The 23,898-nt window shown below is 45.1% G+C and overlaps 1 protein-coding gene across 3 annotated transcripts in view; it reads right to left on the bottom strand.

Annotated features, from left to right (window-relative positions):
- ADAMTS3 (ADAM metallopeptidase with thrombospondin type 1 motif 3) overlaps window positions 1-23,898 on the bottom strand; it is a 58,959-nt gene that overhangs the window by 18,687 nt on the left and 16,374 nt on the right. For all 3 annotated transcript variants that reach the window (XM_036382721.2, XM_036382720.2, XM_054514717.1), the window contains one exon: window positions 17,849-18,005. In XM_036382721.2, the coding sequence (XP_036238614.1) occupies window positions 17,849-18,005 (157 nt within the window). The remainder of the gene's footprint in view (window positions 1-17,848; window positions 18,006-23,898) is intronic.

Here is a 23,898-nt window from a genome sequence, read left to right as displayed (position 1 = left end):
GACACTGAAGAATTTACTAATGGAAATAAAAATGCCAGCAACCAGGTTCAGCCACAGCTCCACTTTCACAACAGTTTCATCACACTAAGGAATGAAGGAAAGGGAGAAAAGAAGTTCTTGTGACTTCACACACACAGACCTCCTGAGATGACTAAGCTTGGAGAACTACCTCTGTTTATGTTCCCTTCCAGTGGGACCTCTGCAGTGACAGTGACTGGCAGAATGACAAACAAAGGATTAAAGGAAGGTCTGAATCCCCAGGCTGCAGGATTAGTCACAAAATGCAGGAACTCCATGGGCCACAAACACAGACCCCATCTCACTCTGTTCTGACACTTAAAAGAGCAAAGGAAACATCCTGGAGTGCTGACTGCCTCCATGAAATATGTGCTTCTCTGGTACCTGAGCAGCTCCAGCTGCAGAGTGATTCTGGGAAGGATGGAAGATTTCCTGCACTCTATTCCTTGTGCTGACATCACAGGAAGGCTCTTCCCTTCCACACACCACCAGCAAAAACAGCTCCTAGCCCTCATTTGCACCAGGGCTCGATGCCAGCCCCACACTCAGGGAGCCACGTAGAAATGCATAATCCTCTGTGTATTCGAATTATGCTTAGAGCCAACTCAGGATAAATTTTTCCAATAGAAAAGGCTGGAATTTTACCCTGTAATTTTCTTGTCATCACTTCCCTCCCTGGCATTAAGCTTTCTAGGACTGCAGGTTATTCTTACCTGGCAGCAAACACACACAGAACAAAGCCAGAACTGAAGGAAACTATAATTAACCAGGCCTGAATTTAGGTCAACTATTAACTGTTCTTTTTCCATCCCATTACAAGAAACAAACAGCAAAGAGGAATGCCAGCCTGTTCCAGAGCTCTCAGTGCTGGAGGACACGCCTGACACACTCCCTGGACAGCCTGCAACAGCTCTGCACTCACCTGATTTGTGGTGAAAGTGCTTTTGAATCCATGGAAATTTAGTAGGGGTGGAACTGTTGCTGTGAGGCTCTAACACACAATCAAAAAAAGAGGAGTAAAGCTCAGGATCAAACTGAACTTGTTTGGAATAAAGACATTGCCCACAATCCAAAGTTGAGGGAGGGCACAGGACAAGCAGAGGAGAAGCCACAGAGGCTGCTCCCTGCACAGCCCCTTGCCTGGCCACCACTAATAGCAGATCACAGCTCCAGGCTGGCTTAACTCGGCCTCAGGACTTGCCCGGCCTTGCCCTGCCTCATCTGCTCTGCACCTTATTTTTAGCTGGGCTTTAGCCCTAACAGCCAACTCAGCCAATAGGTAGTTATCCTGGAACACTAACCATGTCTCCTGGAATTCCTGTTTTCCCAGGAGCAAGACATCCCCCCATTCCTCATTTCTTTAATTAATTGTCTCTCTCTCTATATATAGCAAGAATTCCATCATAATTTTATTTTGAAGGTACAGGTGATTTTGTGGTTAGTTTTGTTTGTGGATTTTTTTTTAGAACAGGTTAAAAATATATATTTACTACATGCCATTATTTAAAAAACTTAATTATGGGTGGAGCTGGAGTCTGGCTTTGACCCTGAATTTTGAAGTATGAAAATGTATTAAAAACAGTCTCTTGACAATTCCAGGTCTTTTACCAAGACATTATTACATGGTGTCACTCTTCCTTCACTTTAGCAACTTACACATGTAGACTTTAATAGCAGTAAACTGAATTTTTCTACTTTCATCCCAGGAGAACATTCTGTTGGGTAAAGGCCAGGATTTTTTTGGACATTTGAGGAAGACTTGAGCATTTGGGTCTGGCATTTTAGGAGACCTGAGCGACACCTTCTGCTGGTGCTTACACAGAAACAGATGACATGGAGAGGCCTGTGGGTCACATATTGGACACAATAAACCAAGCAAAGCTATCCCTTTTTCACTTTTTCACACCACACCAAGTTCTTTGATTCAATATCAATGGTGCGCTTCAAACACAGCTGCAATAAAAGGTGAAAAATAAAAAGAAAAGAAGTCCCAGTTTGCAAAATCATCATCTGTATCAATGTCCGAAAGTATGGAAAAAGCATCTGTAGAGGCTCTGAAATTTGGTTTGCAGATGAGAAAAAGTAAGTCAGCAAAAATGAGCAGCCTGGCCCACTGCTGAGGTGCACACACCTGGGGTACCTGGGCTGCTGGAACCAAAGCCAGTTTGGGTATGGGAAGGCTTGATTTTACAGCTCAGAGTGGCCAGGCTTTAATCCCAAAGTTTCCAGCTCTGAAGAGCATTGAATCCATGACTTTCTAGTCAAGACACTCACCTAGGAACATGAGAGAGCTCTGCATTAACAACCTTAAAAGCACTCATGCCTTCATGTACCATTACATCAACCCAAAAATCACTTTTACTTCACAAAGGAGTACTCTTAAAGCATCCTTGGATTCCTAACTGGAATAATGCACTGTAAAAGGATAGAGCAATCCAGAAAGAGGGGTATCCACTACATTCTGAAAGCACAGGTTGCATTCATAATTTATCTGCTAATTCAGAACTTATTCAGAACAAATGCTGGATGGCCTGAGCTGTCTACATTTTTGGGTAGCTTCCCTGAGATCCCAACAGGCTTCACAGGCATTCCAGGGTCTAAACTCTTTAAGCAGGTATTTTCAGCACCAGAGCACTACTGTGAGCTTCCAGTGCTGGAGGAAGTTGCTTTGGCAGAGATGCACTCCCCCCAGTGCTCATGAACGAAGTCATTATCTCTCACTCCTTACTCCTTGGCATCTGACCCAGCTTCTGCCAGCTGGCTGAAAGCACAGCAGGAGCCAAGCTTCCTATTTCACAGACCCATGGAATGGTTTGGCTTGGAAGGGAGCTTGAAGCCCATCTCCTTCTGCTTCCTGGCCACGGCAGGAACATCTTCTACTAGACCAGGCTGTCCAAGCCCCATCCAGCCTGGCTTGGACACTTCCAGGGATGGGGCAGCCACAGCTTCCAGGGAAAAGACAGTAAGTGAATATTCAGTGGCAAAGACTGGGGCAAATGGGAGCAGTTTCCACAGTGAGGGCACTAACTACTCCTTGGGTTGCTCGTTTCTTTGGGATAAAGGCAGAGCTGTGTTTACATGCAGCTGCTTGTTTTTAAAAGTTGTGTAAGGAATGTATTCCTAAACATGTGGGACCTTTTGCTGCCACAGGAACCGTGCAAGAGGACACAGCCTGGCTGGTGATCCTCTGCAGGCCTAGCCACAGCCCTTGGCAAGGGCTCAGCAAGCAGTCCGCTGCCCACTGCCAACAGCAATTACCCTCTGATCACCACTTGATCTGCCCTAAGCCTCTGGGAGTCAGCAAAGCCTGAACACTGTCCAGACACAGCAGTGGGACACCGGGACACAGCCCAGCTCCCTTAGCAGGGGATTATTCTGAGCAGGGAGCTAGCCTTGCTCACACAGCACACACACACACACACCATCCTCCCCAGCCCCTGGGAATGAGGGATGGAGCTTGACAGCTGCTGAGGAAGGACTTGTACAATGCACAATGTGATACTTCACCTAAATATCCTAAATGTGGCACTGCTGCAGCCCCACAAAGTATGCAAAATCCCTGCATTGGAGGCCTGCTGCTCTTATCCACGCCAAGGGGAAAGCTCTCCCACCAGGAACTATGCAAGGGGAAATCTCAGCAAAGAATCTCTGCCCTTTTCCAGGACAGGTTTGCTCTCTCCTGCCTGCGGAGAAGCCAAAGAGCCTGTCTGAAGGGCAGAACTGCTGTCCAGCTGGAGAGCAGAGCCACGAGCAGCTGAGGCAGCTAAGCTTTTCCATTGCAGTGATGACCAGCAGTGAAAACACATCGTAAAAATCCAAGGGGAGAACGCCAGTGGGAACAAGGTGGGGCACAGCAACACTCTTTTTGCTACTACAAAAATGCTGAAGGACACTGTGGTGGCAACAGTGGAAAAAGCAGAGGCACTTTAAATGTTTCCTTCTGTAAATGAAAGAGACACAAACACACTTGTCACTGACTTGCTCCAAGTTCTCCTGAATCTCTGAGAGTCAGAGGAGACCACTACCACAACAAATTAGGGACAAGTTAACACTGGGATCTGGGTGCTGCCTGCTGCCTTGGCAGCTCTCCCCTGGCCTGTCTGTGTGATGGAGCTTTGGAATCTGGATAATCCATCTAGAGGTCACTGGCTGGAGTGAACATGTGACCTGTTACAATAAAACAGCATCATGGAATTGTTAAGGTTGGAAAGGAACTTTAAGAATCTCAAGTACAACCACCCGACAGCTGAAGTCTAAAAAGCCAAATAAGAAATGGAGAAGGGAAGAGATGAAGCTCTGTCCAAGTGCCAAAGTCAGGAGTTTTGCACATAAAGAAATCGAAGGAGATTTCTGAATTTCTTGGGCCTTAAGCCACTTCCTTCCCCCTCTCACAGAAGGTTCACAGAAGACACAGAAAAGGAAGACTAGCTGGGCCTGGTTCCATTCTAAACTGAATGAATGGGTATAGAAGGCAAAATTATTGTTCAGCACCCTCGGTGTGATTCCCTTGCATGGCCACTGGCACAGGAGGGAACCAAGGATGTGAACACCATGGGCAAGACTCAGCTATCCTATGGCTTCTGCTGAGACCAGTGTTTCAAGGAGACAGGAGAATGGAATTCACAGTAATCACTCACATAAAAGGAATAACTGAGTGTATAACACTGGAAAAAAATGTGGGAAAATATTTATGCAGCCCATATTACAGAGACAAAAAGTACTTCAAATGTCCTGGCAGTGACAGTGAGTCACAAAGGGTGCAGGCCTGTGACAACGGGTCACCTCCTCCCAGGGTCTTCCTGCCCCCCAACTCCTTCATGGAGCTGAAAGCATAATTGTCCTTAATTGCTCACTTGGCACTAAGTGGATTCTGACCTTCTTAGAGGACAAAGTCCAGCAGCTGGGTTTGGGAGCCCAGTGCACCTGCAGTGACACTGGCCATGTCCAAGGTAGGGCTCCTCCACTGCTGCAGCCAACTGCCAGGCAGCAGCAGAGCCATGTCTGCACACAGCAGGGGTCCCCTTCCCACCCCAAACACCCCAGGATTCCACCATCCTATGATACACATACACTGCATTTGGATATATTCATTGGATTACAATATTTAGCTAGTAAGGTACGTAAACCTGAAGTTTTGCAGAGTTTCATTTGCCCATTAATCCTATCTCTAGCTGAAATCCTTAATTTTTTAATTAACTTGCACACAAGAACTGACTGAATTAATGATTAAGGAGTAATTTTTTTTTTGGAGGAATAAAAACATACATGAAGTGAGCAATCATAAACATATTCCAGCTAGCTGTGCTGGGTAAATAATTTCTCATTCTTTGTTGAAAAATAATATTCAGTGACACACAGGCAGATTATGTGAAATCACAGAAAGGCAGTCAAAGCCTCGGCTGTCTCCCAGGGAAGCATTTTCTGGAAGGGAGGATTTTAAAACTGGAAGGGCTGACAGGGAGAGAATAGCCCTGAAGTAAAAGCCAGCTCTCAATTCTCACAATTCCTTATGGAGCAGAACCTCATCTACCCACAGCTCTGTCTATAATTACACGGAGTAAGTGTGATACACTTACAAAAACCACACAGCCTGACATTAGACATACTGACATCTCACTATTTTTAGGAAAAAACCCAGCAAAGAGGCAGCTTGGGAGGGTTGATTTTCACTGCCACACCACAGAACTGGTTTGCAAACAAGAGGGTCCCATCTCCACTTTCCTGTGGCCATTCTTTGGGGGGAAGAGTTTTCTGCAAGGCCCAAATGCCAGCCCACAGAAACCAACACAGATTTTTTTCATTATGGATCCACCCCCCTTTAGACTTTCCTTTTTTCATATAGACTCTTACACAACGAAGCAATTTTTTTTTTCTTTCCACCTCACCAAATTCCTCCGAGCGTGCCAGCCTCGCCTGCACCTCGCACAGATGTGTTATGAATCTAACTTGCACTGTTTCCACACAGGATATTTTGATCATTCCCCCCTCCTTTTCCCCATCCCCATCCCATCCAAAATAGCACAGAGTCAGAATCATAAATTCTCCTGTTCTGACCTGAAAGACCATTCTTTCAAGGACTACTTCTCTTGAAAAAGCTGTGACTAAGGAGAAGGAGATTTTCAGCAAGGTTCATCCCTGCAGTCTGCCATGGAAAGTGAGGCCTGCTGGAAACATCTTCCACAGGGAATTAGTACTTCTTTCTATCCAGAGCCCATCTTCTCCCTCCTGACACTCAAGAACACTCAGGCAAAACATAAATTTCCAACTCCCACATACGAATTAATTCAAATAAATTGGAAGGTTATTGCTGGAACCTCATCACAATGTGTGAGTATCCAAATGCTATTTATTTGTGGAATGACACTGGACCAAGGGTTTCATGTCCCTTCAGTAGCACTCTCTCAATGGAGCTGCTCCTCAAATCCAAGGAATTTTCCTGTCAGAGGAGAGCTGCCAACTTTCCCTCTCTGGCGAGCAGGGCTCCATTCTTGCACCTCTCTCCATTTCCTGCACAGTGTTGCTTTAATGAGCCCTCCAGTCTGGTGGAAAGCTAAAAGAGACAGCAAGGAAAAGCATAATAATAAAAAGGAGAAGAACCTGAGAGGGGAGAAGATTTAGGAAGAATTTTCCATTGAATATACAGTGGGTCTGAGTAGAAATATGACAAACACGGAGACAGTTCTCCTCTGCAAAAGGAGGGAAAACAGCCCAAGTGTTCCGTTTAGACACATAAAAGGACCTCCTCAGCTAAGTAATGAATTTAATGACTTAGAACTACAAAGAAATGCTTAGTCAAATATTGTGCTGCAGAAAATGCAGTGAGAAAGAGTCCTATTTTCAATCCTGTCATGCAAAAATGCAGAGCCCTCATCTTGGATTCAACCTCTAATGAACACAAAGGTGAGCTTAGCCTGGCTCTGGATCCCAGGCTGACCATGTGGCTGCAGGGCTTGAACTCCCAAAGGAGGAAGGCAGTGGGAATGATGTGAGAGTGGCAGTCCAAGGTGAGAGAAAGGCTGTTCAAAACTGGGAGACAACAGAATGAACCAATGTAGCAGAAGAGTAGAAGTGGCACAACAGCAAATAATACCAATTTTAAAAAGTGTATCCAAGCGTTAGTCACGGATAATAAGCCTCTCTTTCTCGCCACATGGAATTTCAGCCATTTCTCAAAATTCCACTGGCATAAATATAAAGGAAAAGCTCCAACTATAAACTGTCACTGAATGCTGTTGAACTCAGACTCCTGCTTTTTTTTCCATGAATGCACTGTAAGTCAGCATTCCAAGAGCAACAAATGTCTCCAAGCCCAAGCTATTTCCCAACAGTCCATGGACCACAAGAGTGTCCAAGATAACAGTGAAAATATGCTCAGGGCCATTCTACCCAGATACCACATCCACAGAGGAAGGGGCTGTCCCAAAATCCCAGGCTGATCTGCACAAAGCGGGTCTTGGGTCAGGACAACAAGCAGCTTTAAAAACCCAGCTGAGCACAAAGATCACCACACTTCTGCCCTGAAAATCCTGAAAAAACAAATAACACCCGAGCCATTAGTGAGGGACTTGGGAAGTTTGATTTGGATAGAAGCTCTGCCACTGTGGAACAGCCACTTCCAAACTGTGGGCATCAACTTACCCACTTCTAGTAGGGGTAATATCCTGCAGTGTCTTTGAATATCCCACTCCAGCTGTAAATATCATTGTCACCCCAAATAAGCCTCCACAGAAGATGCTGAAAGCAGCTTGTTATGTCCCAAGTACCTAAAAGGTTTCACAGATGCTCTTGGTTGTCCAGTTCTGCTCTTCACAGAAAAGCACCTGAGGGAACTCAGAGCTTTGCAGTTTCTCCCTGGCTTTCCAGCTTCTGCCTCAGCTTCCCTGGCATTGCAGACACAATCCTATCTTTTACCTGTGCCAGTGCCTCACCACTCTCATTGGAAACCTGAAGAGGGACTGCAAAGTGTGGAGCTATGTGGAGATACTGGCAGCTGGAACACCTGCACAGTGTGCCATTACCTGTGACATTCAGAAAAGGGATAGTGAATTCCACGCAGGGAATTCTCTCCCTTTAAAGAAATTTAAATTCTAATTTCTTAAGGCTTTAAGAAAGGAGATAGGGCAGCTGGAGGCAGAGGACTCTGGATTTCCACAGAGCCTTACATCTGATGAACAGCTGTGAGTCAACCTGCACGGCAAAGGCTCAAGCATGCAAGTGCTCAGCTTTAAATCCCACAGACACAGAAAGGGAATGACCTGCAGGAGACATTGCTGCCTTTTCCCATTGCCCCCTCCCTCAAACGCCACAGGGTTCTCCTTTACACGGGAACAAACATCCCAAATAAGGGATATTAGAGGGCCTGATCAAGAAACAGGCATTTGGGGTTTAGTGTCTGCTGAATTTCTCTCACTATCAGAAATTCTAAGTGAGCCTGGAGATGGAAAAGGAGCACATCTGTTCATTGCAGTGCTGCTGAGATGTTCCTAGTAACGAGGTAGATGTTTCCAAATGGAAGTGGATGGGATGCCCAGATGGCTTTCATTGTCCCATTTTTCCAAGCAGCCTGACAAACTTTAGATGTAAAAAAATAAATATGAATGATGATTCTGTCTCACCAGCAAAAAAAAAATAGAGCATGTTTGACAAAGAGCAAAGGAAGCAGATCTGAGCAGGTCAGAACTTCATCAGCCTTCCTCCAGTTAAACCAAGTGTCTAATCAACCCCCACAACATGGCACAGTGCTGCCTGAGCCCTCTAAGAACAGACACTTTTAATTGATTTATCTTCCCTATTAAAGAGCACTGTTAACTAAAGGAAGACTGATTTTTACTTCTAGTAGTAAATGTTCTCAGCATCAGAAACTTGGATGCTTTGCAGTGCTGGAAGTAATGAAACTATATTGTTACTTATTCTTGACAGGGAAAACTCTGATTAAGAAAAGGGGCTTGAAATAAATCAAGAATCAACCCTGTAAAAGCAAATTGAAAAATACCATTAAACTACTAAAGCAGAGGCTCAAATGCATCTGTTTGCAAATTTACTGGTGACCAGGAATAAAAAGAACATGAAGCTGGCTATGGAAGAACCTGAGCAGAACCCAGGGATAAGGTAGTGCATTTTCAAGGACTCTTTAGGACAAACTACTTAAAACGGATTAAAAAATTAATTACATGGTTTCTGGATACTCACTGCCTGTTGGTTAGAACTGAGCATTCAAAAAGTAAATAAATAAGGTAGCAAATTATTTTATGATCTGGATTTTTACTGCCATCATAGATCTATGGCATACAGGGCTCTTGCGGAAAATCAACAACATCCATGATGCTACTAGTGACATCATCTGTGATGACATCAATTAGTGTTTCTCCATAAGCCACAGAGTACAATGAGTTACCCTTTCACTCTGAGGTACTTCTCAGGAGTTTTCAAAACAGGTTTTCCCACAGATCAAATGAAAGCAAGGGACATACTTGGAATTGCTCTCAGTCTATAAGCAGCAGCTGAATTTTTCCCGTTCAACAACATGATTTTTAAGTAGGGTTTGAGATATTTGCTCCATGTCATGAGGAAACATGGAAGAGCAGAACTCAGCTTGACCATGGGTTGGCCAGAGCTTCCTTTCTGCCCTAAGCAAGGGGGGGAAAAAAGTCCACAAAGAATCTTCATCATTAAATCACAGGCAGTCAAAGGCAAATGAAAATCTACATCCAAAAACAAAAGAAGAAAAGGACACTAATTTGTAGCTGGCTCCTAATTAGCTCCCTAATTTGGTTAGCAAGTCCAAGACCTAAGTGAAAAGTACATCACTGTTTGGCAGAGCAGCCTGCAGCCATCCCCAGTGATTGTGCTCAAGCTACGTTTAGAGCTCCTAAGGAACATCCTCAGCAGCTTCTTCTCTTCCCCCAGGGTCCTCTTCTCCTGGCTTACATCTTCCACTAGCCCAGGTTGCTCCAAGCCCCATCCAGCCTGGCCTTGGACACCTCCAGGGATGGGGCAGCCCCAGCCTCTCTGGACAACCTGAGCCAGGGCCTCACCACCCTCACAGGGGAGAATTTCCTCCCAGTGTCCCATCTCACCCTGCCCTCTGGCAGTGGGAAGCTGAACCATGCTGCACACTGCAGAAATCCCCAGACCCACAAACTTTCACTCTCTGCTTGCATGGATCTTCTCAAGCCTCAGGACACCACTCACAGCACTTGGACACAGTGCAGAAGAGCCTGGACAGGAGGGAACAGGGCATACACTGAACTGGTAAATGATTACAGCAGCAACTCTGCTGTAATAAATGAAGGAAAAGGAGGAGACACTTCCAAACACTTCAGGTCCAGAGGTTATTTTCATGCTTAAGGGCAAACATAGACCCATCACTTACTCTCCCACTGATCTGACTTCTGTAAATAATTAACAGAGTTACTACTACCTCTTACTTTAATACCTCTAACAGATTTATTGTCAAGGAGAGAAAAGCACAACTACTATTCCTCCTGGAAATGGTGACTTTATGTTCTCTGGAGCTGTTAGTGAGGAGAAGTGGAAAGGCAGAGCAGAGCTCTCCATTAAGAAAGCACAAAGCTCCTTGTATCACCTGTTACTGTTTCCAGCAGAGACTAAAAAAGCTCAGTTAACACTGTGTCTAACCCCGTTGCAGTTGAAAATTTATTTTAGGTATTATTAGGATTTTGCACAAGAGGATCTGTGCATTTGGAAGTTTTTATTCTAATCTGCACTAACCAGGTTGTGTGGATTTATTATTTGATGTCTCTAGGATTACAGAATACAGTTATTTGAAAAATGGCTACAGGATAGTCATTTCACACAGAGAGTGCTTGCTAATCAAGTGTGCACTTCCACACACACTCACAGTCCACCACTCCTGTCCTCCATGGAGGATGCCAGTGCCTGAACCCAGCCTTCTCCAGATATCTAGGTGCACTGCTGGGCATCCTGTGCAGAACTATGGGAGAAGAAGGAAAATCCCACCCTTTCTAGCCACCTGACAGACCCCGCCTGTTGCCAGGAACAAGGGGAAGGACTAACCTGTTCCCTGCAGGCATGCCACTGGCTGCTGGGAGGCAGCAGCATGCTTGTTACTTGGGTGGAGAGGTAAAATGCCAAAGGAGACACAAGGCCATGCCTCCTGGGGCTAGGTCCTCAGACCTTTCCAGGGAATGCTTAGGAAAGGCCCTGCCAATAGTGCTACAAAGGAAGACACAGCAATGAAATGCTTCCCTGGGCTACTCCTGGAGTACAAGCCAGCTAAGCTCTTCATCCCTGCCTGGGTTCTCCTCCCAAACCACATGGTATGTGGTGGAATCCAACACAGAGTTCCACAGGTCAGCCTCTCCCCGGCAACACGCACGAGAAGTCAGCTTCGCTGAGACATCAGTTCCCTCCTTTCCAACTCTAACTGCAGACTTGTGTGACTTTTTTAATAACCTCCAGAACCCTAATTATCTGGCTGATCCTGTCCCATGTTATTGGAATAGTCTAAAGAATGATTAGGCAAGGTATTCTGGAAAAAAAAGCCAAAACAACCCTGTTTTCTTAGCAAACAACAGCTGGGTCATGCTGTTACTCTGCAGTGTTTTACTCTTGCATTTTGGAAAGATTTCTGCACTTGTGTAACCAAGAAATGGATCTGAAGAAACTCAGTCCACTGGGAGCAGTGTGAAGTACGAGGCTGCTGTTCTCATGTCAGTCATTCCACCCGTGCTCCTGTCAGCTCCAGCTGCCCAGCTCCGTGTCATCCCACACACCACAAACCAGATCAGTTCATTTAGCATCTGCACCATGCTTGGAAGGGGTAAAGGGAAGGGGTGGTAGCGAGCTCTGGGACATCTTGGTGTAATACATGGGGCACAGCAAGAATTAGTCCACAGTAACCCCACATGGACCCCACCAAAGCAGGAGCATGGCATCCAAACTGCTCCTTCAAAACACACCAGATGCATTTTCCTTCTCTGTCATAAACCAAGGATCTCATCTCATCCAGGTATTTTCGAAGATAGAAATGAATTAAATTGCCCTCAGCTTGGATTCTTAAGCTGTTTCTAGGATCTTCCTATAAATTTACTGAGCATCAAACCCATTAGAAACCAGGTGTCTCACAGTGGGGAAAAATGCTAAAACTGTAGAAAATTCAGGAGGAGAAAGTCCAACAAAAGTCCACAGCATGGAAATCACTCATTTATGTTATGACACAAACCGCTATGTTTTAGCTCATTTTCCCATCAAAAGCCTGCTGTAGAACACAGACTGATCAAACAAGGCTCTCTGCTCCCAGTGACAGAGTCTCTCAGTGCTCTCATTTTGGTCCTAAATTTGTAGGATGTGCATGTGAAACACATGAACAAGCCTCAGCCCCCACAAGCCGTGGGAGGATTCATTTCCTCTGGTTCCTGACCTCTAATTCACATAAACTCCCCCTGCTAAGGCAGCTCCTCTGACTCCCATTCCCATATTCTCAGAGGGTGCCATCCTGGTACATATATCCTGGTCCATAAAAAACACTTTGAACCATCTCATGTGCACCTTTCTGATCAAACCCAGCAGTGGAGATGAGCCACTCCACATCCAAGCCAGGGACCTCAGTCCTACACGGGCCACCCAAGGGTGATCCTCACCTTGGCATGTCCCTCCCAGGTGACCTTGAGAATGTCATCTATAAACCAAAGAGGCTCCTTCACACACGACCAGCTGCTTACACATTATTTAAAACCCTTTCCTCTCTGTCAGCACCACTGTTTATTGAAAGTCTTCTTCTTCCTATGCAATTTGGGGGCACAGGGAGTTTTTGTTGGAAAATGGTACGAGCCTTGGAACGGCTGCAAGTTGAATGTACTGACCTGTCTCCATTTTTTCAATTTTCCCTTCATACAGATTTTTCTGTGTGTTTTACTGCTCTGGCGCTGGGTGCCTGTAGTTGGAATGAAGCCTTTATTCTTGATTTTATTCAAAAATCATTTTCCTTTGTTATTGCCAAGAACAGAAGACGACTTAAGCAGATGGATGTTCCTGCTCTCATCATCAGGCACAACCTCCCCGACACAGACAGAGCACATCAGTCACTTCACAGCACCTTCTAATCCACTCCTGCTCAAGCTTTTCTTTCTTAAAAAAATAATGGAAGCTTTCCCTCACTATAAAGTCTGTGTTTCCCTTTGCTTCCTATCCACCCATCACCAAATCTTTTACACCATAATGTGTTCTCCCTATTCTATTTGATTACCATTTCCTTAAGCAAAACTATATTCAGTGAAGAACTTCAAAGAATCCACTTCAGTTTCAATGTAAGAGAAGAAGACTGAATTAAAAACAAAACTCCAGAAGTGCTGGACAAAGAACAGGATGTCCTTAGACAATCCAAGTTATTGCCATCAATACAAGTTATTGGTGGCCCTTTCTTGGGGGACTACCAGATAGCAGGAGAGAGACTTTTGGCCTCATATTAGGGAGAAATTGCTCCCTCTGAGGGTTGTGAGGCCCTGGCAGAGGCTGCCCAAAGAAGTTGCCCCATCTCTGCAAGTGTCCAAGGCCAGGTTGGATGGGCCTTGAAGCAGGCTGGGATAGTGGAAGATGTCCCTGCCCAGGGCAGGGGGGCAGAGCAAGATGGTCCTTAAGGTCCCTTCCAACCCACACCACGCCGGGATGCTGTGTTTATACAAGAATGTCCATACTGAACAGAGGATGTTACACAACATGCTGTAATGAGTCTACACAGAAATAATTTCCATCTTCCCCATTGTTCTGATGCACAAACTTGTGTGGTAGGCTGTGCAGCATCAAAAATATCCTCCACCAGAACACAGGTCATGAGAAATTCTGCTGAGAAAGAGCTCAGACACCCTCCAGCACGACAGTGTCCCTGAGAATTACTGAAGTGCCTGGGGAAGTGCACAGGGAGGTCTCCCAAGCAGGCAATAGCCTTCCCACCCTTCTACCTTCTATTCCAGGGTTTCATTCCCAGGCAACCAGGAGCAATTCCCAAATAATTTCTTCCTCCTACATGTTTCCCACCTGGGACAAAGACACTCGACGCCAGCACCATGGCAACCCCATCAGACACACAGGCACTTCGGTTCTTTGGGGAAAATGAAAATTCTGAAAGGAAGCTGGGAGATAAAGGCTCCTACTCCTTGTTTCCCACTGTTAGGAAGTAATTACAAAAATACTTTCATCTCAAGTGCTTGCTGGGTGAATAGGTTGTCATTTAAGAAATACTATGGTGTGAAGAGGAGGATGAAAGAGGAAAGCTCCGAGTACATTACCACGCTGTGGAACCGTTCAGCTCAGGGCTGGGTGTCATCATTCTACCACACAGAAGTGCACAGAAAAAATGATAAGTGAACAAACAGGAGGAAAGATAAATTCAATACTCAGTTATCAGCTCGAGCAGCATGTGATCCAAACTCTGCCTCATCATCCCACTGCTGTCAGTTTGAGTGTTCCCACTGACTCCATTGGACTTGGATCAGGCTTTTATGTTTCTGAAACATAGCTTAGGTTTTATTTTACCACACTACTGAGCCAAATTCAGTAGAACTCCTAGGTGCAAATTTGATTGTAAATTCCACAAGTTCTTTGCCTGTTTCTGCTGCATCTTGAGTGCTTTCAAGGAATAAGGTTAATGATCACACATTTCAGTGATGCTTCTCAGCTTATTAACAGCAGCTTCTTTTCATCTTACCCAGAGTAAAATCATTGTTATACTTCCAAAACCTCCCAAACTCAGGCTTGTCCTGAGAGCATTTCCTTCCATTCCTGAGTAAAAACCTGCTTTGGCGAGAAAATGGTAAGGATTTATTTAAATCATGTTTTAACATGACAGCCTCATACTCAGCTCTGTTTCTTTCAGCTCTGTCTGCACAGCTCATTTGCTCTCTGTCCCTCAGACCCTTCACCCCCAACATGGAGACTTGGTCTTTGCTCCTTTTTGCCCTTAAGGACAAAGGACAATTATTTTTAAATAAAACCAAGTCTTACTTTGACTTAAGAAACATTACTGGGGAGTAACACAAAATGAATGCTGATTACCTGCAGTACTCAACCCAACGAGAAGGGCAGATGTTCAGTGTCTTTAGGATCAAGACTTAAGTGACTGGGGAAGTGGAGCTTACAAATGTCATCCCAGGACAACCCATGGAAAAGCTGGCAGGAGCCTGTCATGTGTATTTACACCCAGGGAGACCTCTAGACACTGTCCTGCTGTGGGATGATTCCCAGACCAGGTGCTCATCCCAGATGCTTAAAAACAAACGTCCAGCGTCACATCCCACTGCATTTAAGTTTTTTCAATAGCTGGGATTTCCCATGGGAGGCCTTGCCTTCCTCCCCACAGAAGAGGAAGAGCTTCCTTTGTCCAGGGGAGCTAACCTGAGCCCAGCACTTCCAACCAGCAAACACCCTGTCCAATGGACACCACAGGGTCTAAGGAGGATTTGGGATTAATGAAATTATTTTAGTATTTGGTGGTCAAGACCTACTGCTTCCCTGCATTGCCTCACCTAGCAGAAGGAAGATCAGATTCCAAGGAATACAGTCAAACAAGATCCTTTGAATCAGCAGACAGATTGCCCATGATATAGAAATAGTCAATCCTGCCAACAGTCTGTCAAAATATGGAAAATTTTCCACATTTCCCTGATACCACTGAGTGAGAGCAGAGGCATTTTCTAAGCATAGAAGATATAAAACTATCTACAATTACCTGGTATCAAAACAAACCCCAAATATTCAGGTCCATTTATATGCAAGCGATCCTACTCACACCAAAATGACTGAAAAGACAGAGGTATAAAAAGGCAATAACTAATGAAGGAATCCTTCAAGGGGCCTAAACTGGTTGTGCACACACACAAACAAAAATTCCTCACAGGAATGTGGCAGGATTTCCAATCTGATTTCTTGAGTGTATCATGTAAGGCTTCTAAAGAAATCAGTCTCCACACAAAGCAAATTATGAAAACAATCCATGCAAATTGCCACTGTCATTCCCTAAAGAGGCTGTCCAGAGCCATGGATACCATCAACAGAAATCAGCACAGGGTGCTGTTCCAGGGTGGGAAGGCTGAACCCACACTATCCAGGAGCTTGAGGCATCCCAACATCTTCCCCAGAACCCCCCACATTTCTGGTTCCCACTTAAGACAGCTCAGGGGAGCTTCATCAAAGGGACAGCCCTAAAGGAAACAGGAAAAGAGAAGTGGGTAGGTGTACTGACTTCCATGAGAGCACCAGGTAGGAACCCATCCATGCTCCTCAGCCCTGTGATCACTGCTCAAGCCTTGCCCTCAGGATGGCAGCTTTTTGACTTCCAACTCTACACTCATTCTGTCCAACTGTTTGAGCAATGTCCAACCAACCCCCAAATGCTGTAAATCCTGCAGGAATACCAGATGGCCTGTCAGACTGCAGGCTCCTTCCATATAGCTAGAGCTGGAAGCCTCCCTCCCAGAAAAGTGACTTTTAGGGAAATCATGACACAGCATGTCCCATGTCACTGCTGAGAAAGGCTGTCACACTGCTTCCAGTTCTGTGATGACTTCATTGACAGCAACAATTTTAAGTACTTTTGTATCTTAATGGCTGTTTTGTTGAGTCATGTGTCACTGAAAATGTGGACTCCTGTGTGTGCTGGCTGAGCTCCCAAAGTGTGAGCAGGGCGCACTCTGCACAGCTGCCTCCAGCCCAAGCACAGTGGTGGAGGAGAGGTAAGGACAGAGAAGAAAGAGGAACATTTTCATGTGCAGCTCATACCAACCAGACAACTCAACCACTGCAAACATTTCCTCAGGTTCCACAGGCTTGGGCACCTTGCTTTAACCTTCAGGAATCTTGAGGTTGGAAAAGCCCTCCAAGACCGAGTTCAGCTGTTCCTGCAGCACTGCCAAGGCTACTACTAACCCATGTCCCCAAGTGCCACATCTACATGACTTTTCAATCCTTCCAGGGACGGTGACTCCTCCACAGCCCTCAGCAGCCTGTGTCAAGGCTTGACAAGCCTTTCCATGAAGAAATATTTTCTAATATCCAATCTAAATCTGCCCTGGTGCAATGTGTGGCCACATCCTCTTGACCTGTCACTTTTTACCTGGGAGAAGAGACTGAATCCCACCTGGCTACAACCTCCATTCAGGGAGTTTTGACCTTCTTTCAGAGAAGGTGTCCCTGAACCTCCTCTTCTCCAGGCTAAACCTCCCCACAGATGCATGAGCTAAATTGGAATGGCCTTGCTGGGGTACCAAAAGCCAAGCACCTCTAGTTCTGTGCATTGTAAATACTTCTTCTTTTATTTCCCAAACCCTTTGCAGTTTCAACAACATGTGAACACAACATAAACACAGTGAGAATGTGAGAAGCTGAATGATACTGAAATAAAGTCAGAGCACTGATGGGTGCAGAGCTGCTCTTTCATCCTGAGCCCAGAGCCTCAAAACCCTCAACCTTCAATATGCAATGCCTTGCTTATCAGGATTTGTGTAACATTAAAAAGACACACAAGCAAATGGATTAAACTACACAATGATAATTATCCTCAGACATGGTAATTATTCTCAGATGGACCAACCACATCATCTTCAAGGCAGAGGGGAATTCTTGGATGTGAAAAAATATATCCAATCAACACAACTGCCTTCAGAGCACTTTCATAGCAACCAGGAGAAGGAGGAAAACAATAAAATTGGCACAATTTTGTGTTACTCAGAAAGAAACAGGACCCAAACTTTAAACAGTTTTTTTTTTTACAGGAGCTGTACAGCCTCCTCCAAAAGCTTCCATAGGTTGGAGTCACCTGGAAGAGCCCTGCAAGCAGCCCCACGGGGTACTGTACCTCCTGTGTGCACATCGGGGAGCGCGTCAGGGGGATGCTGCGCTACCGCCGAGCGCCTGTACACCATGTGGATTCTTCCCTTCTCCTCCTCCATCTGCTTTCCTCTCTCCAAAGGCTCAATGAAGTACTCATCCTCATCAGTTCTGATCATTCCAGCCTAGTAAGGAAGAGAGAAAACATGTCCATATGCCATTTTAGAGCCTGAAAACCCAGGCTCTAAAACAAGTACCAAGAGGTACAAAGTATAAAATGCTTGTAATACCACTGTAACCCATGCATTTCTTTCCCTCCCAAAAAAAAAAAAAAATTCACCAACAAAAAGAACTTGAAGTTATCCAAATGAATGGAGACGAAGGGGCAGAAGCAGGCTGTGTATTTCCAAGTGAATCCTCCCTGTAAACTGCAGTGCCAGCCCAGTGCTTCCTTCCCCCCAGCCAGAGAGATGGCCAGGGAGGTGCTCGGAGCACGTATTTTTCAAGGCTCCCTTGGAGAAAAGGCTGTGGTGGATTTTCAAGAAAAAAGTATGCAGTGGAAATTTATTTTTTTTCCCACAAAAGCACATTGATGGAGCAATCCAGGAAAGCAGTCTCCAATCTTGGAATGCTATTAATTTTACTACTTTTTTCTTCTAAATTAATGACACTGAAAATTTCCATCCACAGAAGGAGGCAGGTTGGAATCTGTGCTACTGTGGAGCTCTCCAGAGCTGTCCTCAGGATTCTGTGAAAGAGGGAAGACAACAGGACCACCAAAATCCACAAGCAGCCTTTGGGGCATAGTGGCTGGAATAAACCTGTCTGTTCCCAGCATCACCTCAGCCCTGAGGCTCAGGGAAGTGGTTTGACCCCTTGGCTTTCCTACAAACTCGCTTCTCCCAGGGGAGAATCCAGAAGAAACCTGCCCTAGGTCCCATCTGCACCCCATTTGCATGTACTTGGCTCTCCAGTATCTGCAGCTGTCTAAATGACATCTGACCATTAATTCCTTTCATCCCTGCAGTTCTTCCTGTCCCCCTCAATCCAGAACAAATGGTGCAGAGTGAACAGAAGGAATTCTGTGGAGTGAGAGAGATGCAAGAGTAAGTGCTGCTGGAGTTCATAATAAAAGGTAGATGGGAGCGAGGCCAAACCCAGTCTGGCCCAGGCAGCCCACCTAGGAGGGCTTCCCAGAGGACACCAAACCTTATATCCTTTACTGGACAGTCCATGGAAGAAGCAAAATCTGGAAAAGACTTTTTTTTTTCCTTCCAAAATGTAAAAGATGCAGACAAGCATAAGGGAATAAGAAACAATATAAAGCCTTGAGAAAATAACCTACAAGGGCAGGTTAAACTAAGGAATCACTTCCTGAGCCAAAATCAACAGTATTTAAGGGGGAACATGATTCCCTATAAATATGCATGGGGTGTTTGTAGGGAAAGAGGAAAGAGCCCTTCATTCAGAGAGCACAACGGGGAGCTGTGAAGTGTCCATTAATGGCCACATTTACCTTCAGTATTAAACATTATGGGTGGGATTTCCAAAAGTATTTTAGGAAGTCAAATGCCCCCTTTTCTAGCGGTTTGCAGTATGGGTGAGGCAGTGAATTGCCAGGCGAGCTTTGGAAAGGCCACCCTCAAAATGTCAGGAAGTTTGCACAGCAGTCACAGTGATCCATTATCAAGGGCTTCTAAAACTGATCACCAGAGAGTAGGAAAGGCTTTGGGTTGTTAAACCCATCCTACCATCCCATGGCCAACACCACGAGGTCAGAGGATGCTCTCACCTTCTGCTCCCAGTCTCCATGCCAAACTCTGCTGGTATCTGCATTGGGAACACTTTGCAAAACACACAATCTCTCAGAAGGAAGAAAATGTTATAAATTATGTTTTCAAACTGTCCTTAATGCCTTTGTACAGCAAAGAAAGGCATTAACACTGATGTGACACCCTGGGGAACTGAGGCATTAATTAGCAGCTATTTCTCCTAAACCAGCTCTGATCAGTGGGAGAACAGATCTGTAAAGCTGCTTTAAGCAAACCAGCAACACAATATGGGAATTCAAGATGCACAGAGCTTCCCTGCATCTCTCCACACAAGAACCTTCATTTGTATTACAGACATACTCTCTCTGTCCCAGGATCTGCACATCCCTCTGTCATACACAGCAATCTGGAAACACCACATGCTGGGTCTTCACTGGGAAGAGCTGAAATGAAACTTAATGTGATGTTAAATTTCAATTTTTTAGGCTTATATCTCCAAGGGGAGATATAAGCTAAAAAAATTGAAACTTAACATTATGTTCAAGGCTTTACATTCATCTCCAAACACAGCAGGCTGTTAATAAGTGGAAGCAGATTAATAAGCAGGTTGGAGCTTGCTCAGCAGCAGGAGGCTACATGAAATGGTCATCCTTAGTAAAAAACAAGCAAGAAAAATATCAGGAATGAACACAGGGATCTAAGAATGCCAAAATCCCCTTCCCCTCCAGAAGGTGGCTCCAACTTTGACCCTTTCAGTCACACACAGTTGCAAATATGGACCGTGCTGTTGGACTCTACCTCGAAGGGAAGCATGAGAAGATCACAGCTCTCAGAAGAGTGAAGCAGGCTTGTGTCAAAGAACCAAGCAGTTACTGTCCAATCCAAGGACACTGAAAAATTCAGTGGGAAACAGTGTGTCCTGTTTTATGGGAGAGACTCTGCTCAGGAGGATGAACCTGCTTGCTTCAAAGAACAAGATCAAGTCCAACACCCGCACCAACACAGGGAAACAGACAGGATCTGTACATCAAGAATTTCAAAGCCTGGAGATTTCTCCAAATGTTTTATCTTCCCCCTTCCATTCTTCAAAACAAGGGCAGCAGAACCTACCTGCTTTATTTGACCAAGAGAGGCTGAGTACCCTTCACTCTCATGAAGACCAACAGAGGTTTGGTTTATCCAATAAAGAGAGAGTCATGGTCTGGTTTCAGCTTCCACCTGCATCTCCTCCAAGCATCCAAAATGGACTCCCCTTCTTTCCCACAGAGAATCATGGAATTATGGACTGGTTTGGGTTAGCAGGGACCTTAAAGACCAACTTGTTCTACCCCCTGCCATGGGCAGGGACACTTTCCACTAGACCAGGTGGCTCCAAGCCCCATCCAACCTGATCTCAAACACTTCGAGGGATCCAGGGGCAGCCACAGCTTCTGTGGGCAGCCCATGCCAGGGCCTCACACCCTCACAGGGAAAATTTTGTTCCTAATACCCAATCCAAACCTTTCGTCCTTCAGCTTAAGGCCACTGAAATTCAATTTCCATTCTATGGAAACTAAATTAATCAACCACTCCATATACCTTATAAATTAAGTGCAGAAATACATATCTGGAATATATATGGAAAGTGAGAACTATCCCAAGTATCAGAATCAGGATACCTGGATTAATTCTCACTTTGGGCCACATATGGATCAATCAGCTTGCAGCAAAATCTCTTACAAGGCTCTCCACCTGTGGGAAGTTCAGTTGAGGAGGTTCCTTGTGCCATCCCACACACTGTTTCAGCCAGTATCATCCTTGATTTCTCCATCCACCAATGCTTGGACTGCAGCAAAGGACTCAGCAGTCAAACCAACCCAGAAAACACTTTCTTCACACCATTCTATTGATAGAACTGGAAAACATTGCCAGGGCTCTCCTCCCACTCCTCATCCCTCCTTTTTTCCCCGCTGGACAATCACAGGTGCCTGACAGCTCTATCCTGCCCCTACCTGAATAGAAGCCCTATTGAAAGGCACCAAGAGCTCTGTGTTCCCGCAGTTTAATATCCCAGCCCCGGCCCAGCAGACACTGCCTCCTGCCAAGACAAACACCTGGGACCTGCAAGGGGAGGGGGCAGCTTCTGGAGACAGCCCTCCAGTCTCAACTTCTTCAGGAGTGGATAGAGACATGCTTTTATAAAAGAGGTGCTGCCTGGTCTGAAAACAGCGATTCAGCCCCAAAACACTGCTATCTTTCACCTCTCTGTTGGCTTAAGGTGGGTCCAGTTGGGTGACTGTGCAAAACCTGCGTCACACCTACCTGCTGCTCCACTTTCCACCCAAAGGCAAAAAGCTTTTGGAGTTGCACCCAACACTGCTTGATTTATTGGAAGAAAAATAAAAGCAAAGAAGTATGCTTTGCCTGCAGCACATTTCCCCCTGCCAGCCTCCCCCAAAACTGAGCCACAGTGGGTGGACACTGATTCTAAGTTTGTGTAGCTCCAGGGTTACCCCTTCAGTTCCTTGGGTGGATATTATTTCCCATGCTGCACGGGTTCCACATTTTGGCAAGAATCAACTGATTATCTGGGTTTCTTTCCAAAAATCCTCTAGAAGCTTCTCAACTTGTTGAGTTTGCCCATGATGCCACTCTTCAGTTTATGCCAATGCCTCACTATCCTCACAGGAAGGATTCCTTCCCAATACCCCATCTAACCTGGCCTCTGCCAGCTGAAGGCCATCCTCCTTGTCCTGTCACCCCAGGCCCTTGTGCCAAGTCCAACCGTGCTCACCCAGTCCAGCAGGTCCCTGTGGCAGGGAAGGGAAAGGCATCTAAATGGACATAACTTCCCTCCTTCCACATCTTCTGCATGCTATAGTATTTATGGCCTCAACATACTTGGCATATGAAAAAACACCACACATTGGAGGAATGCTGGAAAAAAGTAATATTGCAGCACTGTGCACATCTTGGAGAAACAGATGTTGCTGATCCAGCTGCTGGGTGCCTACGGAGGAGGTTTGCAGATGGAATTCCTCCTCCATGGGCCTCCAGTCTCCATGGAGGTGTCTGGCTTTGGGAAAACACCACGGTTTTGGGGTAAAACATCTCCATTTACTAACCTTCCAGCTCCAGTACCCTTGGAGTGCTTCCCAGAGGAGCAAGCAGAAATTCCACAGCCCATTTTCCATCTCTGGAAGATCGGTGTGATATAAAATCCATGTTCTAGGCCATGTTTTATCCTGGTCATGCATCTCAGAATTAAAGCAAGAGCTCCTGTATCATTTTAGGCTCCATCCTTGAAGGGTGTTGAACACAGGCAGCACAGGGACTTGACAACTAAATTATTAACCCAGCACCAGTTGGTGACCAATCATTAATATCAGATTTTTAAATTAAAAAAAAATCTTTTGCCAAGAGAAGTCTTATCTGTTCAGAGGATTCAGACACAGGTGAAAAGGTAGGAATGTTTAATATCCTCTTTAATATCCAAACCATGGGCAATACTAAGAAGGCTCTTAGACAAGCTCCTACCAAAATACTGGAAATCATCTGCCCACAGGAATTGAAGTCTCTCAACATACTAATTGATACCACTTTAAGGAGCAAAAGGCATGTGGAAGAGCCATCAAATTAACCAAATTCCTGTTGAATTTGCACAGAAGAAAAGAAAATGTCAGCATTTACTGGATCACTGCACTGGACTGGAATTAAGTTTTTTAGTCTCCTCTATAAACATCCATAAGAAAATTCCTTTATGCTGAAATTTCTCATGCTTGGTTTTGATCCAAATTCTGGGTTTTCTTTTTCCCCCCTTTCAGAAAATCTAAGAAAACTCAATGAAAACCCCTAAGAGTTATACGAAAGCACAGAGAAAAAAAACAAACTTTGATTTTATGTGGAAAAATATGTCTCTCTTTTTTCTTCTTGGAAAAGCTACTGGGATTCATTTTAACAGCAAACTGCTGCATAGAGCTGGCAGGCCAAAGGCTTTGTCCTTAAAGAAGGAACTGTGGGTTTAAAATATCAGCTATTCAAGAGGGAAAAGTATGCATGGAACATGCTCAGAGCAGTCAGGCACATGCCCAGTCCCAGCAAATCTCTGTAGAAATATTTACTGAGCACAAGTTTTGTCTTTGTGTCAGCTACAGCAGGTCTTTGCTGGGAGCTATTTCATGGAGAAATGGTACAGGAGACAGCAGAGGTTGCCAGTTCTGCAGTAAACCTGGTGTTATCCCAGATCCAGAAATCATGGGATGCCACCAGTCATAGATTCCTCTAAAATGTGGAAAGGACAACAAAAAGTGAGGACATCTTATCGTCT

The sequence above is a fragment of the Molothrus ater genome, chromosome 4 (genome assembly GCF_012460135.2).
Source record: "Molothrus ater isolate BHLD 08-10-18 breed brown headed cowbird chromosome 4, BPBGC_Mater_1.1, whole genome shotgun sequence".
NCBI classification, from domain to species: domain Eukaryota; kingdom Metazoa; phylum Chordata; class Aves; order Passeriformes; family Icteridae; genus Molothrus; species Molothrus ater.
Note: the sequence above shows the minus strand (reverse complement) of the source record. Positions and strands in the feature narration are given on the sequence as shown.